Source organism: Chelonia mydas, chromosome 1 (assembly GCF_015237465.2).
Source record: "Chelonia mydas isolate rCheMyd1 chromosome 1, rCheMyd1.pri.v2, whole genome shotgun sequence".
NCBI classification, from domain to species: domain Eukaryota; kingdom Metazoa; phylum Chordata; order Testudines; family Cheloniidae; genus Chelonia; species Chelonia mydas.
Window position 1 is genome coordinate 227,335,742 of NC_057849.1, and position 19,831 is coordinate 227,355,572.

Sequence of the window (19,831 nt, forward strand, 5' to 3'; positions counted from 1 at the left end):
GATCCAACTGACTTGAGTTTATAATCCCCTGAAAATGCTGCTAATAAGCTTTTCTTAAAAATAGCCATTGTCTGATGATTTTTGGAATCCGACCACAGCCACTTGTGGTTGTTTAATTAGATATTCTTATTTCTGTGAATTTTAATTGTTCATACTTGATAAACAGAATTCTCTGGTTGTTGCTGCTCCATTAGTGTGATTGCAGCAGAACGCATGTAATAGAATAGTTTTAAAACCATAAATTCACTCACTCTAGGTGCGGTCTTCACACAAAAAAGACAACACAAGTTACCCCTCTACACACCCCTGCTTCTGTGTAAACAGTAGCTACCATGCAAGTTGTGTAGAGCGAGCAGGAAGTAATGCCATTATTCTTTTTATATTGCTGAAATGATTCAACTAGGAAGAGTGTCAAATTGCAGGCTGAACTCCTCTAATATAGACTGTACTAACAATCAGTATGGATTTTTTTTCCATCTTCCACTGAGTATTTACTTTAAAATATTTTCTTTGTGATCTACTGCAAAATCCTCTTACTGAAGACAAGGATAGAGCAAACAGTTCCTAACCAAAAAGTATGGAACATCTTGTTCATGAACCAAAATTTCACTGATCCCAGATCAATTTAGACAATTTACAGCATTAGCAGGACTCAGATTGAGAAGAGCTGGTATGCTTAGAAATCTGATACAAATTGAATTTCCTAGTCTGCACCAGCTGTGTAAACTTTCTTTAAAGACAGATATTTTAGAATTTCAGTGAACCACAGTAACAAATGACTGATCAAAGCTTGAACAGCCACCATGGAGTAAGTATGCTTTTCCTTATTCATTTCAGTAAAATTTCCTTAATAGCACCTGTGCTCTGATTACAAAGAAGGAGAAAACAAAAATAAACTTGCTAAACTGGATTGGTTTTAGTATACACTGCACTCACAAAACAGTTGTGGCCTCCAAAAGAATAGGATATATTTCAAAAGAAATTCCCAGGAGTTGATTCTTTCATAATCCCTTTACATGATTTTTTATTTTGGGGACCTTGGTGCAGCAGGGTAAAATCCTTCAGAGGGTAAAATCCTGGCCATACTGAACTCAGAGGTTTCCCACTGACCTCTATAGAACCCAGGATTTCACTCCAAGATCATAGGCTCTGGACTATATAAAACTTTTAATTCCTCTCCCTGTCCTACCAGGGAATCCTTGCACACTCACTGGGAAAAGACTATCCAAGGCATGATTGGATCTAGCATGAAGAGGCAGAGTTTCAGATAATTTAGTTGCTTACCCTTAGCCTAACTCATCTTTCTAATTTATAATGAACTGTCATTCTACATGCTAGTTTTAGCTGAAATTATGAGACCTTAGGACATTTTGTACTGTCTTAATACTATGACAGTCTTCCACTGTACAACAATATATACTTTTCCACATTTTGAAAAAGTAAAATAGTTGACTCTGGAAAAATATTTCAAGCAACAATTTTCATTTTAATTTAAAACCTTTACGATTTTAATCTTTGCTATAAGTTTTACAATGTAAATGTTAAAGGATGACCAGCAGTCCTTCTACCTTCCCCAAACCAACATTTAAAAAAAAAAAAACTTTAGGTAATTTATGTTGCATATAAAGGAGACAGAAACAGACTCTTTAATCACCTAGACTTACACATTTCAAAACTAGCAGTTCAGGCAGTTATCCAGCAACAACCCCATATTATTTTAAACATTTTTCTTTAAAAAAGTATGAAACAGCAGTGACCCAGCACTAGCCTAGGTTTTAAATATAATAGGGATTTCATTAACAACACTTTAAAAAACAAACTAAATGCCACCTCCTGGGTGTTAAGTACAATGGCCATGTCCAGCAATGACCTCCTATTGCAACTCTTTATATTAGTTCTGCAATCCATAACTGACAGTCCACCAAAATAAGATGACAAACAGGGCTGCCGGCATCAACTTCTGGCACATGGACTTAAGAGGAAGCCTAGAAATCTGTTCATGGTAGGGAGGGGGAAAAAACAGAAGCTTAATTAAAAATCACAAGGAGTAGCACAGAAAAAGTAACATGCACACACAACAGTAAGTTTAATATTAAGGTAAGACAGCAGACAAGCTGCTGGAGCAAGGGATTGAGAATTGGGACTCATGGGTTTTAGTTTTGACTATCAGATGTGTATGTAATTTGTAAGGTACTTGAGGATTCTTCAAGATACTAGACAAATAACAAACAGTTCAACTTCTTTCATCTAGAATAGGAGTAACTGCGCCCTTTTACACTCAAAAGTCCTTTATTTATACAAACTAATAAATCCAGACAAACTCTAGAGCATCACCGATGTCAATGGGATTCTGGACAGGCACAAGGATCTGCCCACATGGATCCAGTTGCAAACTCAGGACTTAGTCAGTGCTTTAAAGGCACTTGGATATATATGAAAGAGAGAGAGCCGTTTCTATATCAAAGGGAATTTTCAGAGTAAAAGGCTGAGCAAAGAACACAGGCTAAACAAATAGGCCCAATCACACAGTCACATTACATGCTTAACTTGCTGACATCTCAGTGAGTTAGGCATGCAAAGGAGACAGGACCCAAAGTCACAAACTCCACTTGCTGCTTTTGTTACTACTCACTTTCCCAAAACACAAAGTTGAGAGGGTAAAAAAAAACAACAAAGCTTACCCATCTTCCACAGGGAACAACTCTCTTAGTCCAACCATTGTTCAAAAGACTTCTGAAACTTTTTATAATACTTTTCCAAACATGCATATGGAGTATTTTTAAAACATTCACAGCCATCCTGCTAACACACAAAACAAGAGTGTGATAAGAGAGTTATCCTGCTAATTGAATCTCAATTTACAAATGAGCGGGGGGGACGGGGGGACGACAAAGAATGATTTGTTTTAAAACAAATCTAAACTACCACAGCATTCTTTAAAAAGTTAGGAAGAACTGTGAACAGAAAATAAAATTAAAAGCTGTTTTTTTCTCACACTGACCAGACTTGTATTATCTAATACCCTCTACAAATTAAACTTGAGGTTCTGCCCATAATATGTAAAGGGGTGGGGATGGGTTTCCCTCAACGTTCTGCCGTGGAAAGTCCCTAGCACAAATAGTAAATTCTATTATCCCTCTTCCCAGGTTATTGGTTTTGTTGTACTTCATATCTTCTTCCATTGCTTATTTGTTCCCCTTCACCACAGGATCTGATCACCTCAGTCTTAATGTATTTATGCCCCCAGGTAAGGAAGTATTTCTATCTCCATTTTATAGATGAGAGAAAATAGGATTTGCTTAAGATCACACAAGAAAGCATGCAATGGCACGGAGGAGAGAATCCAGCACCTCAATCATATGACCATCCTTCCTCCCTAAAACGTACAGCTTAGCAATCTAACAATTACCCTGCTGAGTGGCTGCACAGGCATGATGGGGCAAGTGTGCTGCTACATGTTTTCAAGGGCTGCAGTCAATTACTTCCCTGTCATGGAGCAAGAGGGGAAAAGAGGCAGAATTGTGTCTGAGGGGTGCCTGAGGCATAAGCTTCTTGGGGTGGTGCAGCTTACAGATCTCTTCCTGCTCAAGGATGTGTCTGAAGACAGTCTAGCCAGTGTGGTACTCAATTTCAAATACTAGTTTAAAAAAACCACTTTGTTTTAATCTTGTGAATTCAGGCAGATTGAGTTAAGGGAAACAAAGCTTGCATTAGGCACCATTATACTCTTTATCCCCCCCGCCCCAGTCCCCTGGAAATATACCAGAATCAGAACAATCCAAGACAACTTCCTTTTTTAGATATTCTACGTACATTAATACTAGTAAATAAGATGTACATTTTTTATCTGTTGATGCAACAGAAAAAAGTGATTCATTACAGTGCACTGACTTTATCAAATACCGCATATGACAAGTCTATTTAGCTAATGAAAATCTAATACTAATGAGTATCTGTACACTGAAAATATCCAATAACATGTTTTACCCCTGTGCAAGAAGAAACAGCATGTCCTCTAACTTCCTAGTGTATGTGCTGTTAAATTCATCCCCAATGACTGCCAGCTGATGGCCAACTTGGGTGGCAGAGCTGTAAGAAGTATTCAGCACATGTTTGTCAAAGAGGAAAACAAATGGTTATAAAATTATGATTAAAGCATGCTGAAGATGTTAAACACTACATACCAGTGCTGATTATCAAACCTGTTTAATTATTTCACTAACAAAGCATACAAGTAGGGCACTTACAAATTTAGCACCAAGATTTTTTTTTTTTTTTAAATGGATATCTAGAACTGGGCTCCTAAATCCCTAGTTGGGTGCCTAAATAAACGGCCTGATTTTCTGAGCTAAGTATTCAGCACTTTTGAGAATCTGGCCACTTATTTAGTTAGAACTATCAGAGGTGATTGAAAAACAGACTTTTTGTCATGGGGGAAATTGCGATATTTCAACATTTTCTGAACAGGGATGAAAAGTTGAAATAGCGAAACTTTTTCTGGAACAAAAAGTTCAGAAAATTTTAATTTTGACATGTCAAAATTTAAGGTCATTAAACAACTTTTGCCATGGAAAAATTTTGATGTCGATGAAGCCCCATTTTCCAACAGGAGAAATTTCCATTTGAAATCTTTCAGCCAGCCCCCATTAAATATAGAGATGAGTGCCTACAAGTAGGCTCCTATTTTTAAAAAATCTTGGTCTAAATGCATACATATGATCGATCCTGTCCTTGGATACACAGTCAATCATGGATATGTATCTTATTAATCCATGTTTATAAAGCATCTTGAGTACCTTTTATGTAAGGAGTAAGTAACTTAAGTGCAAAGCATGATGGTTTGGCATTTGGAGTAGGAATTTCAGAAGTGCCTAAAAATGACTTAGGAGCCCAAGTCCAATTGAAAGTCTATGGAACCTGTAGTCCTCAATCGTTTAGGCACTTCTGAAAATTGCACCCTTTGTCATTTAAAAGGCTGCCTCTTCACCTATAACCAGTCATGATAGTTGAAGTTGACTGATGGTCTTGCTGTCAGCTTCCAGAGACAACTTCTGGGGCTGTAGCAGACCTCTTTGTGGGCAGTGGGCTCAAATTAATTTCCCTTGGCGATCTATCAGAACTCAGTAAGCTTTAAAACAAGATATAATACAGGCACTTCTTTTGTGCAGCATTTTGATGTGTTGTCTGAACAACAAAATATCAGTAATAGAATTTCTATCTGTGGATAGTTCTGCAAACACTAGTTTTCTGAAAAGCAAGTGTAGTCTAGCAAATAAATTATGCTACCCTTATGTTCCAAAAGGATCTGTGAAAATACTGCACATCCATGAATAGACATTAAAAAGACAATTTGACAGGAAATATGTAAAATGGTTTTACATCCCTCTGCTAAAGGTATACATTCATTAGTTGGGGTATGTAAATATCTACTGTATATTTAATCTATGAAGGGTGTTGCACTGGAAGAATTATGGAAAAAGTCTCAGTAAAACTTGGATTGAGGTTTCAAAGGCAAAAAGAAGGATTAAATCAATGGCAGAAAAGCAGGTAGACTGAGACTAAACACCTGTGTCAACAGTAAACCATTGCTTTTTGGAGGAGAGAGAATGTTTTATTCTAATAAACCATATAGAAATTTTCATAAGCATGGAAGACATCTTAACACCCCCCTGAAACAAAGTATATTTCAGAAGGCCTTAACAAAAAACAAGTCTCTATCCCCAAGCAGCTCCTCACAAGAGGTGGCTAGGGAACTCTGTAAAATATGGCTTCCTCAGCTGCTTGTTACAACAGCTGGGCTTCTAAAGAACAGCCACATCTGCGACTTCATGCTGCATAGAAAGGTGAAATCTTTTAGTGCATAACAGTCTTGTGTGATCAATATTAAGTGCTACAGGTCACTACAATCATATTTATTCTGTGTTTCATGAGTTTTCAGAGTAATCGTTTGGCGTAGTAAATAGTCAGACGGGGATTTTGTACGTGGGTCTGGGAGGGGAGAATTAGTACAATATGATACCTGATATTAAACTCCATTTGCTCTGTGTTGTCTGGAACTGTTAAGAGTCTATTCTGGCTTTCCTCATTTGGTACTGCTACTCCGTTCTGGTCATGAGAGAGAACAAAATGCCTGGGGATTCTTCTTGGTTGAGACATATTTTATTCTGAAAAAGGAAAGTAAAGAAAATCCTTAACATTCTGTTCAAATGTGTTGTAAAGTGCAATATTTTAATTTTAGTTACAAATACTGTTTTAAATAGCTAGCTATTCTTTCAGACTTGAGCATTTCTACATTGCCAGGCAGAGACTAAGGGAACCATTGGTTTGTTTAAGCCTTCTAAAAATGGTCAATGTATGTTCAGTAGCTTACATTTTAAAAGAAAGCAGTTTATCTTACTGCTTTTTGATTTCAGCTCATTGCAACAGAATATTCTAGAAACAGGAACATAATTAAAAGAGAGGTGAAACTACTAAGAAGTTATACATACATCAAGATACCGTTCTGTAATGTTTGCAGCACTAATACAGGGAGCTGCCTAGACATGTAAATCACTCCAGCTGACTAAGGTTGCAATTCAGAAAGCTACCTAAACGCACACCCAACTTTAATGGGACTATATACATGCTTAAAGTTAGGCGCATGTTTAAATACCTTCCTGAACTGGGACTTAAGGCTCCAATCCTGCAATCCAAGCTACAAAGAACTCATTGCAGAATCAGAGTGTAGAGTCTCAGTACTGCAACGATTAAAGCATACGAGTGACTTTATGCACATGAGCAGTCAGGGGGCATGTCTATACTGCAATTAAACACCAGCAGCTGGCCTGTGTCAGCTGACTCAGGCACATGGGGCTCAGGCTACAGGGCTGTTTAACTGCAGTGTAGATGGTCAGATTTGGGCTATAACTCTGGGATCCTCCCACCTCACATGGTCCCAGAGCCTAGGCTCCAGACCGAGCCTGACTGTCCACACTGCAGTTAAACATCCCCACAGCCTGTCAGCTCATATGGGCCAGCCACGGGTGGTTTTTAAATTGTAGTGTAGATATACCCTCTAGGACTACTTGTATGCACAGTTACTGGTCTGCTTAAGTCTTTGCAGGATTAGGGCCTGCAGTAGAACGTGGTCCTGCTCTCATTAAAGTAAATGGCAAAATTCCATGGATTTCAGAAGAGACAGGAGCAAGCCCTTAGTACTTCTCAGTAGCTTTACCTAGATTACCAAAAACACTGAAGATCTATTAAGCAGCAACCAAGAAACCTACAGTAAAATATAATGCTTCTACTGTAGTGTTCATTAGTGGGTTTTTTACTTGGCTTCCATTACAAAGTAAGATGACAAAACTGTGCAATGAGACAATTTAAGAAAGTGTGCAAACACCTGAGCGACCACCTCACTCTCTTAGGTCATTGCTTGGTAGTTACAGGTGGCTACGATGGCTTTCCTTTTGGTCCTTGGGGCTCTGACTGCTGAACTTCTTGGCTGACTTTAGGACATAATTCATTTTTGGATGGCATATTTTTGGACTACCCAGTTTTTTGTCCCCTCCCTTATCTTTAAATCCCTAACTACTTCATCTTGTATTAGTTTGAGAACTAATTCCTTTGGTTGGTCTGCCGTGAAAATGTATTTCCCCAGGCCAGATTCCTTTGTCCTTTTAGAGTAACAGCCGTGTTAGTCTGTATTCGCAAAAAGAAAAGGAGGACTTGTGGCACCTTAGAGACTAACCAATTTATTTGAGCATAAGCTTTCGTGAGCTACAGCTCACTTCATCGGATGCATACTGTGGAAATGTTCTCTGTGTTTATAAATCTCCCCACTGTATTTTCTTGTGGCACCTTGGAGACTAGCAGATTTATTTGAGCGTGGGCTTTTGTGGGCTGCAGCTCACTTCATCGAATGCATTCAGTGGAAAATACAGTGGGGAGATTTATAAACACAGAGAACATTTCCACTGAATGCATCCGATGAAGTGAGCTGTAGCTCACGAAAGCTTATGCTCAAATAAATTGGTTAGTCTCTAAGGTGCCACAAGTACTCCTTTTCTCTTTGTCCTTTTAGGCACTCTATCTCTGTGGGCCAAATAACTATAACACAGACACTACTCAGTTACGGAACTAAATGAGACAAAGATATATGTCATGTTGTTGATCATGTTAGCTTGTTTTTGAATTTCACATAATGCTGATAAAAATTGATTTGAATTGCTTATACGCAATTGCTTTTTAGATTGTATGCTCTTTGGGACGTGGCCTATGTCTTTCCTCAGTATTTGGAAAATGTCTTGTAGTTAATGGGTACTACCACAATATAAAATATTTAACAATTATTGTATACACATTCTTGCATAAATAAATGGCCATAAATACAACTGGAAGCTGCCAATGAAAAGCTGATAATATAGTATTTGACTCTACAAAACTAAAGAATCTTCCTGTTAAGAAAACTTGATATGATTATGATCTTTTATATAAAATAAGGAATTTCATGGCTCAGTTATGCATGGCAACAAATTAAAGTACAGTTATAGCAATTATTTGCGCTAAATAATTAAATTTTATTTGTATCATTTACACTGTACTTGCCAAACTATTCATATTCTAATTTTTTTCTTTTTCTTTAAATGTATCCAAATTTCCAAGAGGCAGCATGGCTTGGCAGTAAGAAGTAGACCTGGCAGTCAGCAGTCCTGAGTTGTTTGGTTCCGCCGCACCGCCCCCCTCCCCGCTACTGAGTTGCATTATGGTGGACAAACCACTTAAAGCTAGATTCTGCCACCCTTATTCATGAAGAGCAGTATCTTATTCTTTTATTTCAATGGGCCTACTCAGGGAGTAAGGTATCACTCAATGAAAATAAGTGATTAAAATCTGATCCTATTTTACAGGATAGGTAAGTTTCCTAACCAGTCGTCATTTTTAAAAAAAAAGTTAAAAGTAGTTTTACATGATATATCTGTTTCTAAAATCACCCTGCCAGTTACCTTTAATGTTTCTACCCCCTGTTGCTATATGAGTAGTCTGCGCAGGAATAGTCAGCACTGACTGACTAAACAGGGAAATAGTGAAATTGATTAACAATCCAAAAAGTGCTGTCAAATGTGCAAAGTAAACATATTGTAAAACTAGAAAATATTTTCTCTCAAGTGTGGTGCTTCTTGCAATACTAAGAGATAAAAATCACACTTCCATTTGAAAATTTAAGATGACAGTGTCTTTTTAATGCTTTTAAAGCACTTAGTCTCTGACAAAGGTGCTGTGGAGGTGTAAAGGATTATTATATGGAGTGAAATATACAGGTATTAAACTCTGATATTAAAACTGCACGTCACTATTTTTATAGTAACTGTCTGTGGACTGAACAATAGTGCATTGAGGAAACTTCTCTAAAAAAGGTATTTTTTTCCATATCTAGAATAGAAAGAGAGGTTGGTTTCAGATTCAGAGACACACAGTGGAAATATCTATATATGTAGGAGATGAAAACTGAGTTCTGAAAATGACCTATAATAAGACAATGTACCACAGAAATCAGACATGTAAACAAACCATACAATACCATGGCAAAAGCCTAAAGCACAACATATGCTACCTCACACCTGTTATAATACCTTCCTCCCACAGGCTAAAAAAGAAACTGTCATATATATATATATGGTCATGCTGCTCAGAATTCAGCTGCAGCCGGGTATGCTGTTTTTGCCAACCAACTTCTCTGAATGTTAGAGCAAGGAAGATCTAACAAAGGGGGTATTTATAATAGTATTCCATGGTGTTGCGAGTGCCCTGTCAGAGGCAGCCTTACAAGGACTACGGACATGCTGAAGACATACAAGACAAATAGGCTAGTTAGTGTCAAAGCAGAAGTTTAACCGAATGTTTTTGGTTTTGAAAATGTTGGGCCAAATCAGACCCTATATTGATGTAAAAACTGGGTACAAAATGGCATATATATTAATGCTGCAAAAGCAGCATTATTCTGGCCTGTTTTCTTTCCCGACTATAGCCCTACGGAGAGCTGGGCAAGGGAGCATCTCCCTTTGCTAGAACACTCCTGAAACTGCTCTGGACAGTCTGCAGAGCGTGAATTTGGACTCTGGTGAGCCTAGCGACTGACGTAACTATGATGCTCCACTTGTCCCTCCTTTTTTCCAGCTATATATGTGGAAGAGGTAGACTGAATTTGACTTGTAGAATGTAGGTAGGTTGTGAATACCTTAACACTTCTATATCTCTTTAAACATTATCTAACCTTTTCAGCTCTGCAGGGAGAGAGAGGGATGTAGAAGCTCTATATGGTCAATAACCTGGTCAAACTAGCATACATGCCAAAAAGGTCATTCTCCTGTGCATGGCCCTGATTCAGCAAAGCATATGCTTAACTTTAATGGGACCATGGATGTTAAACTTCATGTGTTTAAAGTTAAACATGTGCTTTGCTGAATCAGGGCTTAAATCCAGATTTTTTTTAAAAAAAATTCTTAATACCTAACTCTAGGATAAGTATAATGGCTCTGAATGAACATAATTATGGTTGGATGATATAGCACCTTTGGCAGAGAGAGTATCTGAACGGTCTTCTGAATTTTACTGGGGCACAACTTAAAAAAAAAAAATCACACTGATTGATTAAAATATTTGACCTATTGTTATAGGTAACATCTAAGACTGTTAGAAGAAATAGGAGGGGAAATCTTTCCTTTGTAGATTTGACAGCACTTTGTGCCAGTTATCTCTATTTGTGCTATTTCCACTCAGCAAAAGGGGACAGGAAAACACCTTTTAAAAATAGGAAAATGTGGTCGTGGCAGGGGCAGTTGGGGACAAACCTAGGACCTGAAATTAATTTGAACTCTTCTTCAATTTGACTACATTATGTGGTTGGTAGTATCCTTTAAGAAGGCAGTCACCCTGATACTTCAATCCAAACAGTTTAAAAATTGTCTTTAATAGAGCCATGTCTTGGTAAAACAAAGTGAAACTAAAGATATGCTATAATGAGTGTGCAGTCATTTTAGAGACAGTTACATGGGGAGAAAACATACATGCCCTGAAAATAGTATACTAGGACTGACCGATCTAGTTGCACTCTTGGGGGCACAATCCTGCAGTTTTTACTCACTTGTGTAGTTCAGTTCTTTTCCAGGTGCCTACCCATGTAAATAAGGACTGCAGGATGGGACCTCTTACTCCTTTACATTCAGGTATCAAGGCATATCTCAAACTGTTTCTGATTCTACCAGCTGCATATGCAAACTGAAATTTAAATGGAAAACAAATAAAGGCTTGGCTGTTTGCATACATGTCTCTACTATATATCCTACTATTCCAAAACATGACGTGATGCTCACTTTTGCAAATACAAATCCTATTCATTTTACAAGGACACCTCTTTTGTAGAATGGCAGAGGATTAAGTGCTAATTAGCATAAGAGATAAAGTAGTACATTAGTATTTCTCTCTGTTGGACGGTACTCTTAAAATCCCAAGTTATTACATTTCAGGAAGCTCTAGGTACTATTAGTGCTTAAAACTCGGGGATAGATGACCAGTATTCATTTTTTCTGGTTAGGCTTCAGGATTAATTCTCAATTCCCTAACAGGTCAGATGCAGCAATCTGCTCATCCTTTGCTTCCTGCTATTTTCTCTATCAATTTAACTTCAGTGATCTTGGCCACAGCTTAAATGCAAACAGTTCTTAACACAGCCTCAAATTGTTCTTAAAGGCACATTTTTCTAGGACTATAACATATGCATTGTATTTACTTTATTCATTTCATTTCCATTACATTAAAATTAGTTGTACAACTAAGCCTTTACCTCAGAATTTGTTATGAATCAAATGGTTGATTACATTGATAAACCCACTCCTTAAGTAACACTGATAACCTGCATACTGGAAGAAAAATCCCATGCTGCAGACTTTAGATGGCTGATGCTTTTTAAACTGCAGGTCTTAAATATGTTGACAGTGTCTGCTGAAAGCATACAAGACGCCTTAGGATGAAACCCTGGCCCTACTGCAGTCAATGACAAATCTCCCACTGGCTTTAATCGTGCCAGGATTTCATTGATCTGATTTTGCACTTAGATACTACAGTTATGGCCACCCTAGAAATAGCTAAGATAGTTTGCCAAATGTCTCACAAATAACCATTGGCTATTCCTGCACTGACAAGACTGCCATTTTTGTAATTTTTTTTTTGGTTGTTCCTAAATAATTTTATAAAGATGGATTTGTTAGTCCTCTTTTTAGGAAAAATTAATTTCCTTCATTTTGTGACAATTACAGAAATATCACTATCTTTTCATATTTCCTTTGTTCTACTTGCTCTCAGAACAATACTAGCATAATTATTTATCTCCATCCAGAAAGATTTTGCTTTAGTATTTGTTACTTTTGAAATCAGAATTTGCCTTTTGTTTTCCCCACTTCCCCCCAAAAGGCAAAGAATCTTTAAATTAATTAAGATTACATTTAAAAACTACTACCCCCTCAAAAAGAAAAGGAGGACTTGTGGCACTTTATAGACTAACAAAATGCTCAAATAAATTTGTTAGTCTCTAAGGTGCCTCAAGTCCTCCTTTTCTTTCTGCGGATACAGACTAACACGGCTGCTACTCTGAAACCTACCCCCTCAAAGTTGTCTTAAAGCAAGCTGTGGAATGTAGGCATGAAAACATCTGTATTTTGGTAATAGGTAGGTAGACCACAAAGCAGCAGAACATATATTTTCTTCTATTAGGGTATAAATTCCTTCTAAAATATATATATATTTTGTTTTGGTGTTTTTGTTTTTAGTTTTGTGCTAATAGTTCAAAAATGACACTGGCAAAAAATAAATTTGCCTCGTATATGGATATTTGTGAATGTTGCATTTTCACTACAGTTATTATGTAATAGAGCTGGGCTTCTTATAAAATCTAACATCTGTATTTTTTCAAATCAATTTGAGATATTATCCTGGACTACTTGAGGACTTGATCCTGCAGTCAAATGTTAAGTGCCTACAATGTTCATTTGCTGGACACTAGCATCAGGGTCCACTTTTATTGATTGGGCTGAAGAATTCAGACCTTTACTAGTATCAGGCTCACCCTTAAGGTGCTGAGCATGCTGACGAGGTTCCAGCAAAGCATCTAAATGTGTGCTTAACTTTAAACAAATGAGTAGTCCCATTAACTATAAATATATGAATAATCCCACTTAAGTCAAAGTGGCTAGCTGCTTGGTTGAATTGCAGCTGGAGCGTTCAGCAACTTGTAGAGTCAAACCCCTTGATAGTCTTCTTGTATAGGATCCAATGGGATTCTCCCTTCCTGCTGTTAGATTTAAATGATGAGAAAATTGTTTACAAATAGATTTTAAAACTGAGACTCTCATTTAATTTATTCACCATTTATGCTGTCTGTTTACTTTTTACACGTTAGTTCACACAATTAAAATAGTTCTTAGTTTCACTTTTTGGGTCTTATGTACTGCACAATGCTAGTGTATTGATGTTTATTAGTTCTTGGAAATCCTTCTTATGTTATATTGTGGTGGTATCTTTCACATTAAAGTTTGTTTTTTAAAACAGTCATAGATTCCAAGGCCAGAAAGGACCATTGTGACCATCTAGTCTGCCCTCCCATATAACATAAGCCATAGAACTTCCCCAAAATAATTCCTAGAGCAGATAGTTTACAAAAACAACCAATCTTGATTTAAAAACTGTCAGTGATGACGAATCTACCACAACCCTTGGTAAGCTGTTGCAATGGTTAATAGCTCTCACTGTCAAAAATGTACACCTTATTTCTAGTCTGAATTTGCCTAGCTTCAACTTCCATCCATGGGATCACGTTATGCCTTTCTCTGTTAGGCTGAAGAGTCCATTATTAAATATTTGTTCCCCGTGTAGATTAATCAAATACCCCTTAACCTTCTCTCTGTTAAGCTAAACAAACTAAGCTCTTTGAGTTTATCACCATCACATTAAAAGGAACAGATTTTTGTTGTAGTAACTGCTGGGGAACTCTTTGCTATACATTTTGCCAGTCAAAGCATTATAAAGCATCTCTCTAATGGTATTCAGATCGGTACCATATGTAGCATCTCAAGAGACATGGTTCTTAAACCAAAGACCAAACAAGCAGAGATCGCTTAATTGAAGTAACTGCAGCCTGAGTTTCCAAACAGGAAGAGAAGTAGTCAGGACTTTCATTACAGTATCCTCTTGCTTTAGGCACAATATTCACTGCTGTTCATCTTATCTGGTGTTAAAGTTCCTCATATTAACTGTGTTGGTTGCCATGTCCATCTTTAGACATCGTAAACTTCTGTCACTTAACTTAGCCAAAGAAGGCTCAGCACATGTTTAAGCTCCCTTCCTCAAATAAAGGATGCTTTTTGAATTGGGGCCTTAATCCTTTGTAACTTTGAATAATTTTGACATTTTTTTTCCTCATTGAAGTACTGGAGATTACAAATGGAGTAGAAACATGTTTTTCAGTGTGTATTTTGCTACATACGTATTTAAAAATAGATTTAGAGACTTCAGTGTTTACTTTGTTAGGCATGGTATAATAAACAGTGATCACATAACCATGTCAAGTCATGTTACCATAGACTTGTAAGCAACACTTCCACAATTGTTGTAAACTGTAACTGAAGCAGCAAAAATGCAGCATTTTATTCAGTTGGACTGGACATGTTAGAAATGGCATATGAAAGGCAAATTGTTTTATAAAATACTTTTGGAACTGAATCATTCAAAACTTTTAAAGATTGCTGTTCTCTCCTTCTCTCACAACCACTTTTGAAAGAAAAATAAGAGATAAGTGTGTCCTTAACTCACTCGCTTTCGTGGGTTTGTCACAACTAATGTGACACTCCCCTTTTATCAAACATTTTTTGTAATTGTTTTTTAAAAGAGGAAATGAGGGTAAACTACATATTATTTGTTCACATTCCTTGGGTAAATACACAGAGCCCGATATTTCAGCCTTTATTCATGGAAGGGTTGGATTTTAATGTGATTATCTGTGGATCCATTTCTGCCACCCTTATTCATCTTAGGTCTGATCCTGTATCACTGAAACCAATGTAAGTTTTACCACTGATTTCACTCAGAGCAGGATCAACCCCTTTATGCAGTACCTTATTCTGCAAGCAGACCCATTGTCCAGTGGAGTGAGCTACTACGTAATGTGAGCAGAGTTTGCAGGACTGAAACCATAATTATGCCTTTTCTGTCACCTTTAGATACTGTCATTGACACTATTTGTACAAAAAATCATTAAAGGACGGTTCTGGGGAAACAAATTGACCAAGTTGCAGTGGACTACCTTCTTAAATTTTTGCTTTGTCATCATGTTTATATCTAAATTGGCTTTTTAATATAAAAAGGGACAAAGCACCTTCAACTAACAGGCTAAAAAAAATTTTTTTTTGGAACACTCAAACTTTTAATGCAAGATTACCTATGGCACTTTTGTACGTATGTCAGTGGTGTGAAGGGAATGGAGATGGAGGAACATTTTTCTCTTGTTTTTCTAAAAGGAAAGAGGGTTTCTGATAAGACTTAAAATATTACAGTTCAGCTTGAGGCTAATAGTCACGTCTCAATTTAAACCCCTGTGTATCTGGTTTATAATAGGACTGCTATCAGTCTTTACCACATTTGTGTAATGGCACTTTCTGATATGGTCTAAACTTTATCTGAACTCTTTACACTGACTTTAGTAAAGCACCACCTGGATTAACTCAAAAGATTGTTTTAGTTGCACTCATAACAGGGACTGAGAGTTTATAAAATTGTATGGATTTATTAATTCTAGCACTAGCTCAAGAACCTTGCCATTGCTAACTTCAGCACTCAGGATATGTAAACATTTCTACAAACTGGGGAGGAGGGCAGGGAAAAAAGCTATTGAATAATGTTCTTAAATTTTCAGGGACAATCTGTATCACCTACAAATTTAGTTATAAAATTTAGTCTTTCTTCAAAGGCCCTTTTAATTTTATTTCCTGGTTTAATAAAAGAGAAAGTACAAATTCTCAACGAATTTGTTTAGAATACATCTAGACTACAGTAGCTGAGTACAAAAAAATACTATCCCTACCAAAGAAACTTTTTTTTTCCTTCAAAAAATACACACTACGTGTCCCTTTTAAAACCCTGCTGTAAAGTAAACAATCCAATAAAATCACCAGCCTGGCCCCCCCTTCCACACAGCACTATCAGATCTAGGCCTCCACCCCATACACTATTGGTCTTAAAAATAAACATTTATTGCCTAAAAGGATTCCATACCTTTTTGCATTTTTAAAATTAGTAGATCCACTCAAGTTACAACTAATGAGTTATTCACTCTACTTTTTTTTACCCTTTAGAGATTTATTTTCCATATACTGAAGACCTGATTCTGAACCCATTACAGTCAATTGCAAAATACTGCTTGATTTAAATAAATGCAGGACTGGATTCTCAATTAGTGCAAGAGGAAATGTTTTTGAAATGTACATGATCCTTAAAAGCAAAGAAACAATATAGTCTTATATATATGGGTCAACATACCTACTTCCTCCTTTTAAAATCAAAGCTCTAAAAGCTTTTTAGTTGTTATGGCAGGTGATATGCTTCTTCTGTTGTTGCCGTCAAAGTTTAAAAAAAAACAAAACACTTCGATGTGTGGTTTCTAGTGTCTCTAAAATAAGAAAAGGAGTACTAGTGGCACCTTAGAGACTAACCAATTTATTTGAGCATGAGCTTTCGTGAGCTACAGCTCACTTCATAAGAATGAGTTTGGTTGGTTTTTTTTTTTAAACAAACCCTACCCAGGTTTGACCAAAACGAAACCTTATGACTGTATACAAAAATTACATAGTCCCTCTCTCATTGTACCAAAAAAAAAAAATCGCCTCCTGTAATGCTACAGCGTGCACACTACACCCCGGGACAAGCACACGCGAGGCCGGGGAAGAGAAGCAGTGAGACCTCTGAGAAAGTAATAGGAAGAGGACTGAAATCTCGCCGCGAGCGAGCACGTCTCTCCACACGCCGTCACAAGTTACAGTGCCTCTTTCCCCTCCACGTCTCAGCGCCCGCGGGCAGACGCTTAGCGCGGCGGGCAATGAACAGGGGCTGACCCCCCCCGGCCCAGGTCACAGGGGGCTGACCCCCCCGGCCCAGGTCAGCCCTCGCGCGCCGGGGCTCTGCGGAGCCGGCTCTCCCCCAGCGCGCCGGGTGTGCCCGCGAGCCCGCAAGCCCCTCTGCAGGCTCAGGGCACTCCCCAGCCCCCTCCGTGCACCCGGCCGCCTTGGAGGCGAAATCCTCAGCATCCCGCGCAACAAGTGTGCCGCCGCCGCCCCTACCTTAGCTGCGCTTGCCGTCGCCGGCCGGCGTGGAAGCGACCGCTGCCCTGCGGACACAGAGAGACACACAAGCCTTAGTGCCCCGCGAGCCCCCCCGTGTCCAGGGCCGGGGCTGGCCCGCGGGCAGCTAAACAGGGGCACTGTACTCACCGCAGCGTCACTTGCAGAACGGCCCCTATTGTCCGCGCTGCGCCCGGAGCCGACTCGCCGCGGCTCCCGCCCAGCCTGCGCCGCGCCCCGCCCTGCTCCCGCCGCTCCAACCACGGCTCCCCGGCCCGCCCCTGGGTGGGAGTGCCGAGCCGCCCGCCCGGCCCCGGCGTGCGCCTTGTGTGCTTCTGCCCATGCCCGGCCCGCCCAGCCGGAGCCGGGGCCGGGCCGTGCGTGCCAAGCGGTGCAAACCTCTCCCCCCACCGCCAGCCTTGCAGGCGAGAGCGGCTGCCCTTTGCACGGAGCGCGGCGGAGCCTGCACCAGATGTTCCCATAGCGACGCGGAGGAGGGGTGGGAAGGGGTGCGGAGCTCGGCGCGCTGAGCGGCGTGTGCGGAGGGATGAGGAACTGAGAGGCCGGGATGAAGAACAGGAGCGATACCTGAGCGGAGAAGAGCTGAGTGGGGCTGGAGGGACGAGCGGAGTAGGGACTGGGGAGGAAGCTTTTCTGATCGGATTTCCTATGTTAAATAAATGTCGACAAAAGTGGGATTGTAGCACCTTGACATGAGGGGACTCTCCAGCCTGTTTTTCCCCAAAGGGCTAGTCATTAAGCCCCCCCCCGCCAGCTAAACACTTAAACACACGTGCTTAATTTTAAAGCATGTGAGTAGTCTATGGCACTACTTGCTTGTTTACAGTTAAGCCTGTGCTTGAGCGCTTTGATGGATTGTGGCCCAAGGATTGGATACTTGCAGCTGTCAATCCTACACTTTTGCTAAATTCAGAAGTGCTTGAGGGAGCTCAGCACTTCACAGGATTCCACAATACTCCATAGTATTGTTCAAGGAAGATTACTTTTTAATCTGTTTTGTTACCCCCCAAAACAGGCTTTAGTGTGCCACTAGAATAACCTCCCTATCACCCCCTTAATCTAAGGTATGGATCTCCAGGGTAGCTAAGGAAAAACTTGAGAGACAAAGATACAGCCTTTTAATAAGTGATTGACACAGGCAGTATTCTTTCCAAAACAAAGTATCTTTTCATTAATGTAACTAACAATCCCTAATACAATAAATCTAAAAACCTAAATAAAACACAAATCCCTTATTGCAAGTTAAATAGGGTGACCAGATGTCCCAATTTTATAGGGACAGTCCCAATTTTGGGGTCTTTTTTGCATACAGGCACCTATTAGCCCCCACCCCATCCTGATTTTTTTACACTTGCTATTTGGTCACCCTAAAGTTAAAGGGCATACAAACTGCAATTGCATACAGTCCAAGTGATTCTAAGTTATCGCACTCTGCTACAGATGGCCAGTCTGCAACAGATCACTGACAGGAGTTCTTAAATTGTACTTTGTGTTACATGTATAAATTACAGTTAACACACTCTCATACATATTAATACTAAACTAGGATTACTCTGGCAGGCTTCCTCTGTCCTGTTGGCTTTCTGGTGCTGCTGCTGTTGTTATAGCTACCTTTCTCAGTCAGCTCTCTTCAAGTCTCTTGCCAGTTCAACTGCTCTCTACCTCTCACCTGCTTAGCTTCTCTCTGAATTCTTCATCCACTCCTCACTTAACCATCTGCCTTTTATACTGTCCTGTCAGCTGTCAGATCCTTGCTGCACATGCTCGTTGTCTTACCAGAGATTTTCTGCACATGCTCCCTGCCAAACTTTCTTATCAGTAGGGCCCTACCAAATTCATGGCCATGAAAATGCATCACGGACCAGTGAAATCTGGTCTCCCTTGTGAAATCTGGTCTTGTGTGTGCTTTTACCCTATACTATACCGATTTCGCGGGGGAGACCAGTGTTTCTCAAACTGAGGGTCCTGACGCAAAAGGGAGTTGCAGGGGGAGGTCACAAGGATATTTTAGGGGGGTCATGGTGTTGCCACCGTCACTTCTGTGCTGACTTCAGAGCTGGGTGGCCAGATAGCAACGGCTGCTGACTGAGGGCCCAGCTCTGCAGACAGCAGCACAGAAGTAAGGGTGGCAATACCATACCATGCCATCCTTATGTCTGTGCTGCTGTTGGCAGTGGCTTTACCTTCAGAGCTGGGCTCCCTGCCAGCAGCTGCTGCTCTCTGGCTGCCCAGCTCTGAAGGCAGTGGCGCTGCCATCAGCAGCAGCCCAGAAGTAAGGGTAGCAGTACCACAAATCCCCACCCCCCTACAATAACCTTGCTACCCACCCCCCACAACTCCTTTTGGGGTCAGGACCCCTATAATTACAACACCTGAAATTTCAGATTTAAATATCTGAAATCATGACATTTATGATTTTTAAAATCCTATGAGAGTGAAATTGACCAAAA

The 19,831-nt window shown here is 39.5% G+C and overlaps 1 protein-coding gene across 9 annotated transcripts; it reads right to left on the bottom strand.

The window, feature by feature from the left end:
- Window positions 1–1,465: 1,465 nt before the first annotated feature.
- LOC102936721 lies at window positions 1,466–19,091 on the bottom strand. 9 transcript variants are annotated; one of them, XM_037914933.2, is made up of 6 exons: window positions 17,511–17,615; window positions 17,361–17,407; window positions 6,020–6,164; window positions 3,988–4,089; window positions 2,682–2,802; window positions 1,466–1,993 (listed from the first exon to the last, which is right to left on the bottom strand). In XM_037914933.2, the coding sequence occupies exons 3-6, from the start codon at window positions 6,154–6,156 to the stop codon at window positions 1,892–1,894; spliced, it is 462 nt and encodes a 153-aa protein (XP_037770861.1). In that variant the 5' UTR covers window positions 6,157–6,164; window positions 17,361–17,407; window positions 17,511–17,615; the 3' UTR covers window positions 1,466–1,891. The 9 variants fall into 9 exon arrangements, with proteins under 9 accessions (XP_037770861.1, XP_037770904.1, XP_043394060.1 ...); XM_037914976.2 differs by having other exon boundaries at window positions 2,682–2,799; window positions 17,511–17,614; XM_043538125.1 differs by lacking the exon at window positions 17,511–17,615 and adding an exon at window positions 11,123–11,256 and having other exon boundaries at window positions 17,361–17,504.
- Between the last annotated feature and the right edge of the window lie 740 nt (window positions 19,092–19,831).

Excerpts from the sequence above, each read along its gene's own strand:
- LOC102936721 (XM_043538121.1), bottom strand. The coding sequence starts at position 6,156 with ATGTCTCAACCAAGAAGAATCCCCAGGCATTTTGTTCTCTCTCATGAC. Across the intron at positions 4,090-6,019 it reads CAAATGGAGTTTAATATCAG|CTCTGCCACCCAAGTTGGCC; the intron begins GTATCATATTGT and ends TACTTCTTACAG. Across the intron at positions 1,994-2,681 it reads TTGTTCCCTGTGGAAGATGG|ATTTCTAGGCTTCCTCTTAA; the intron begins GTAAGCTTTGTT and ends TACCATGAACAG.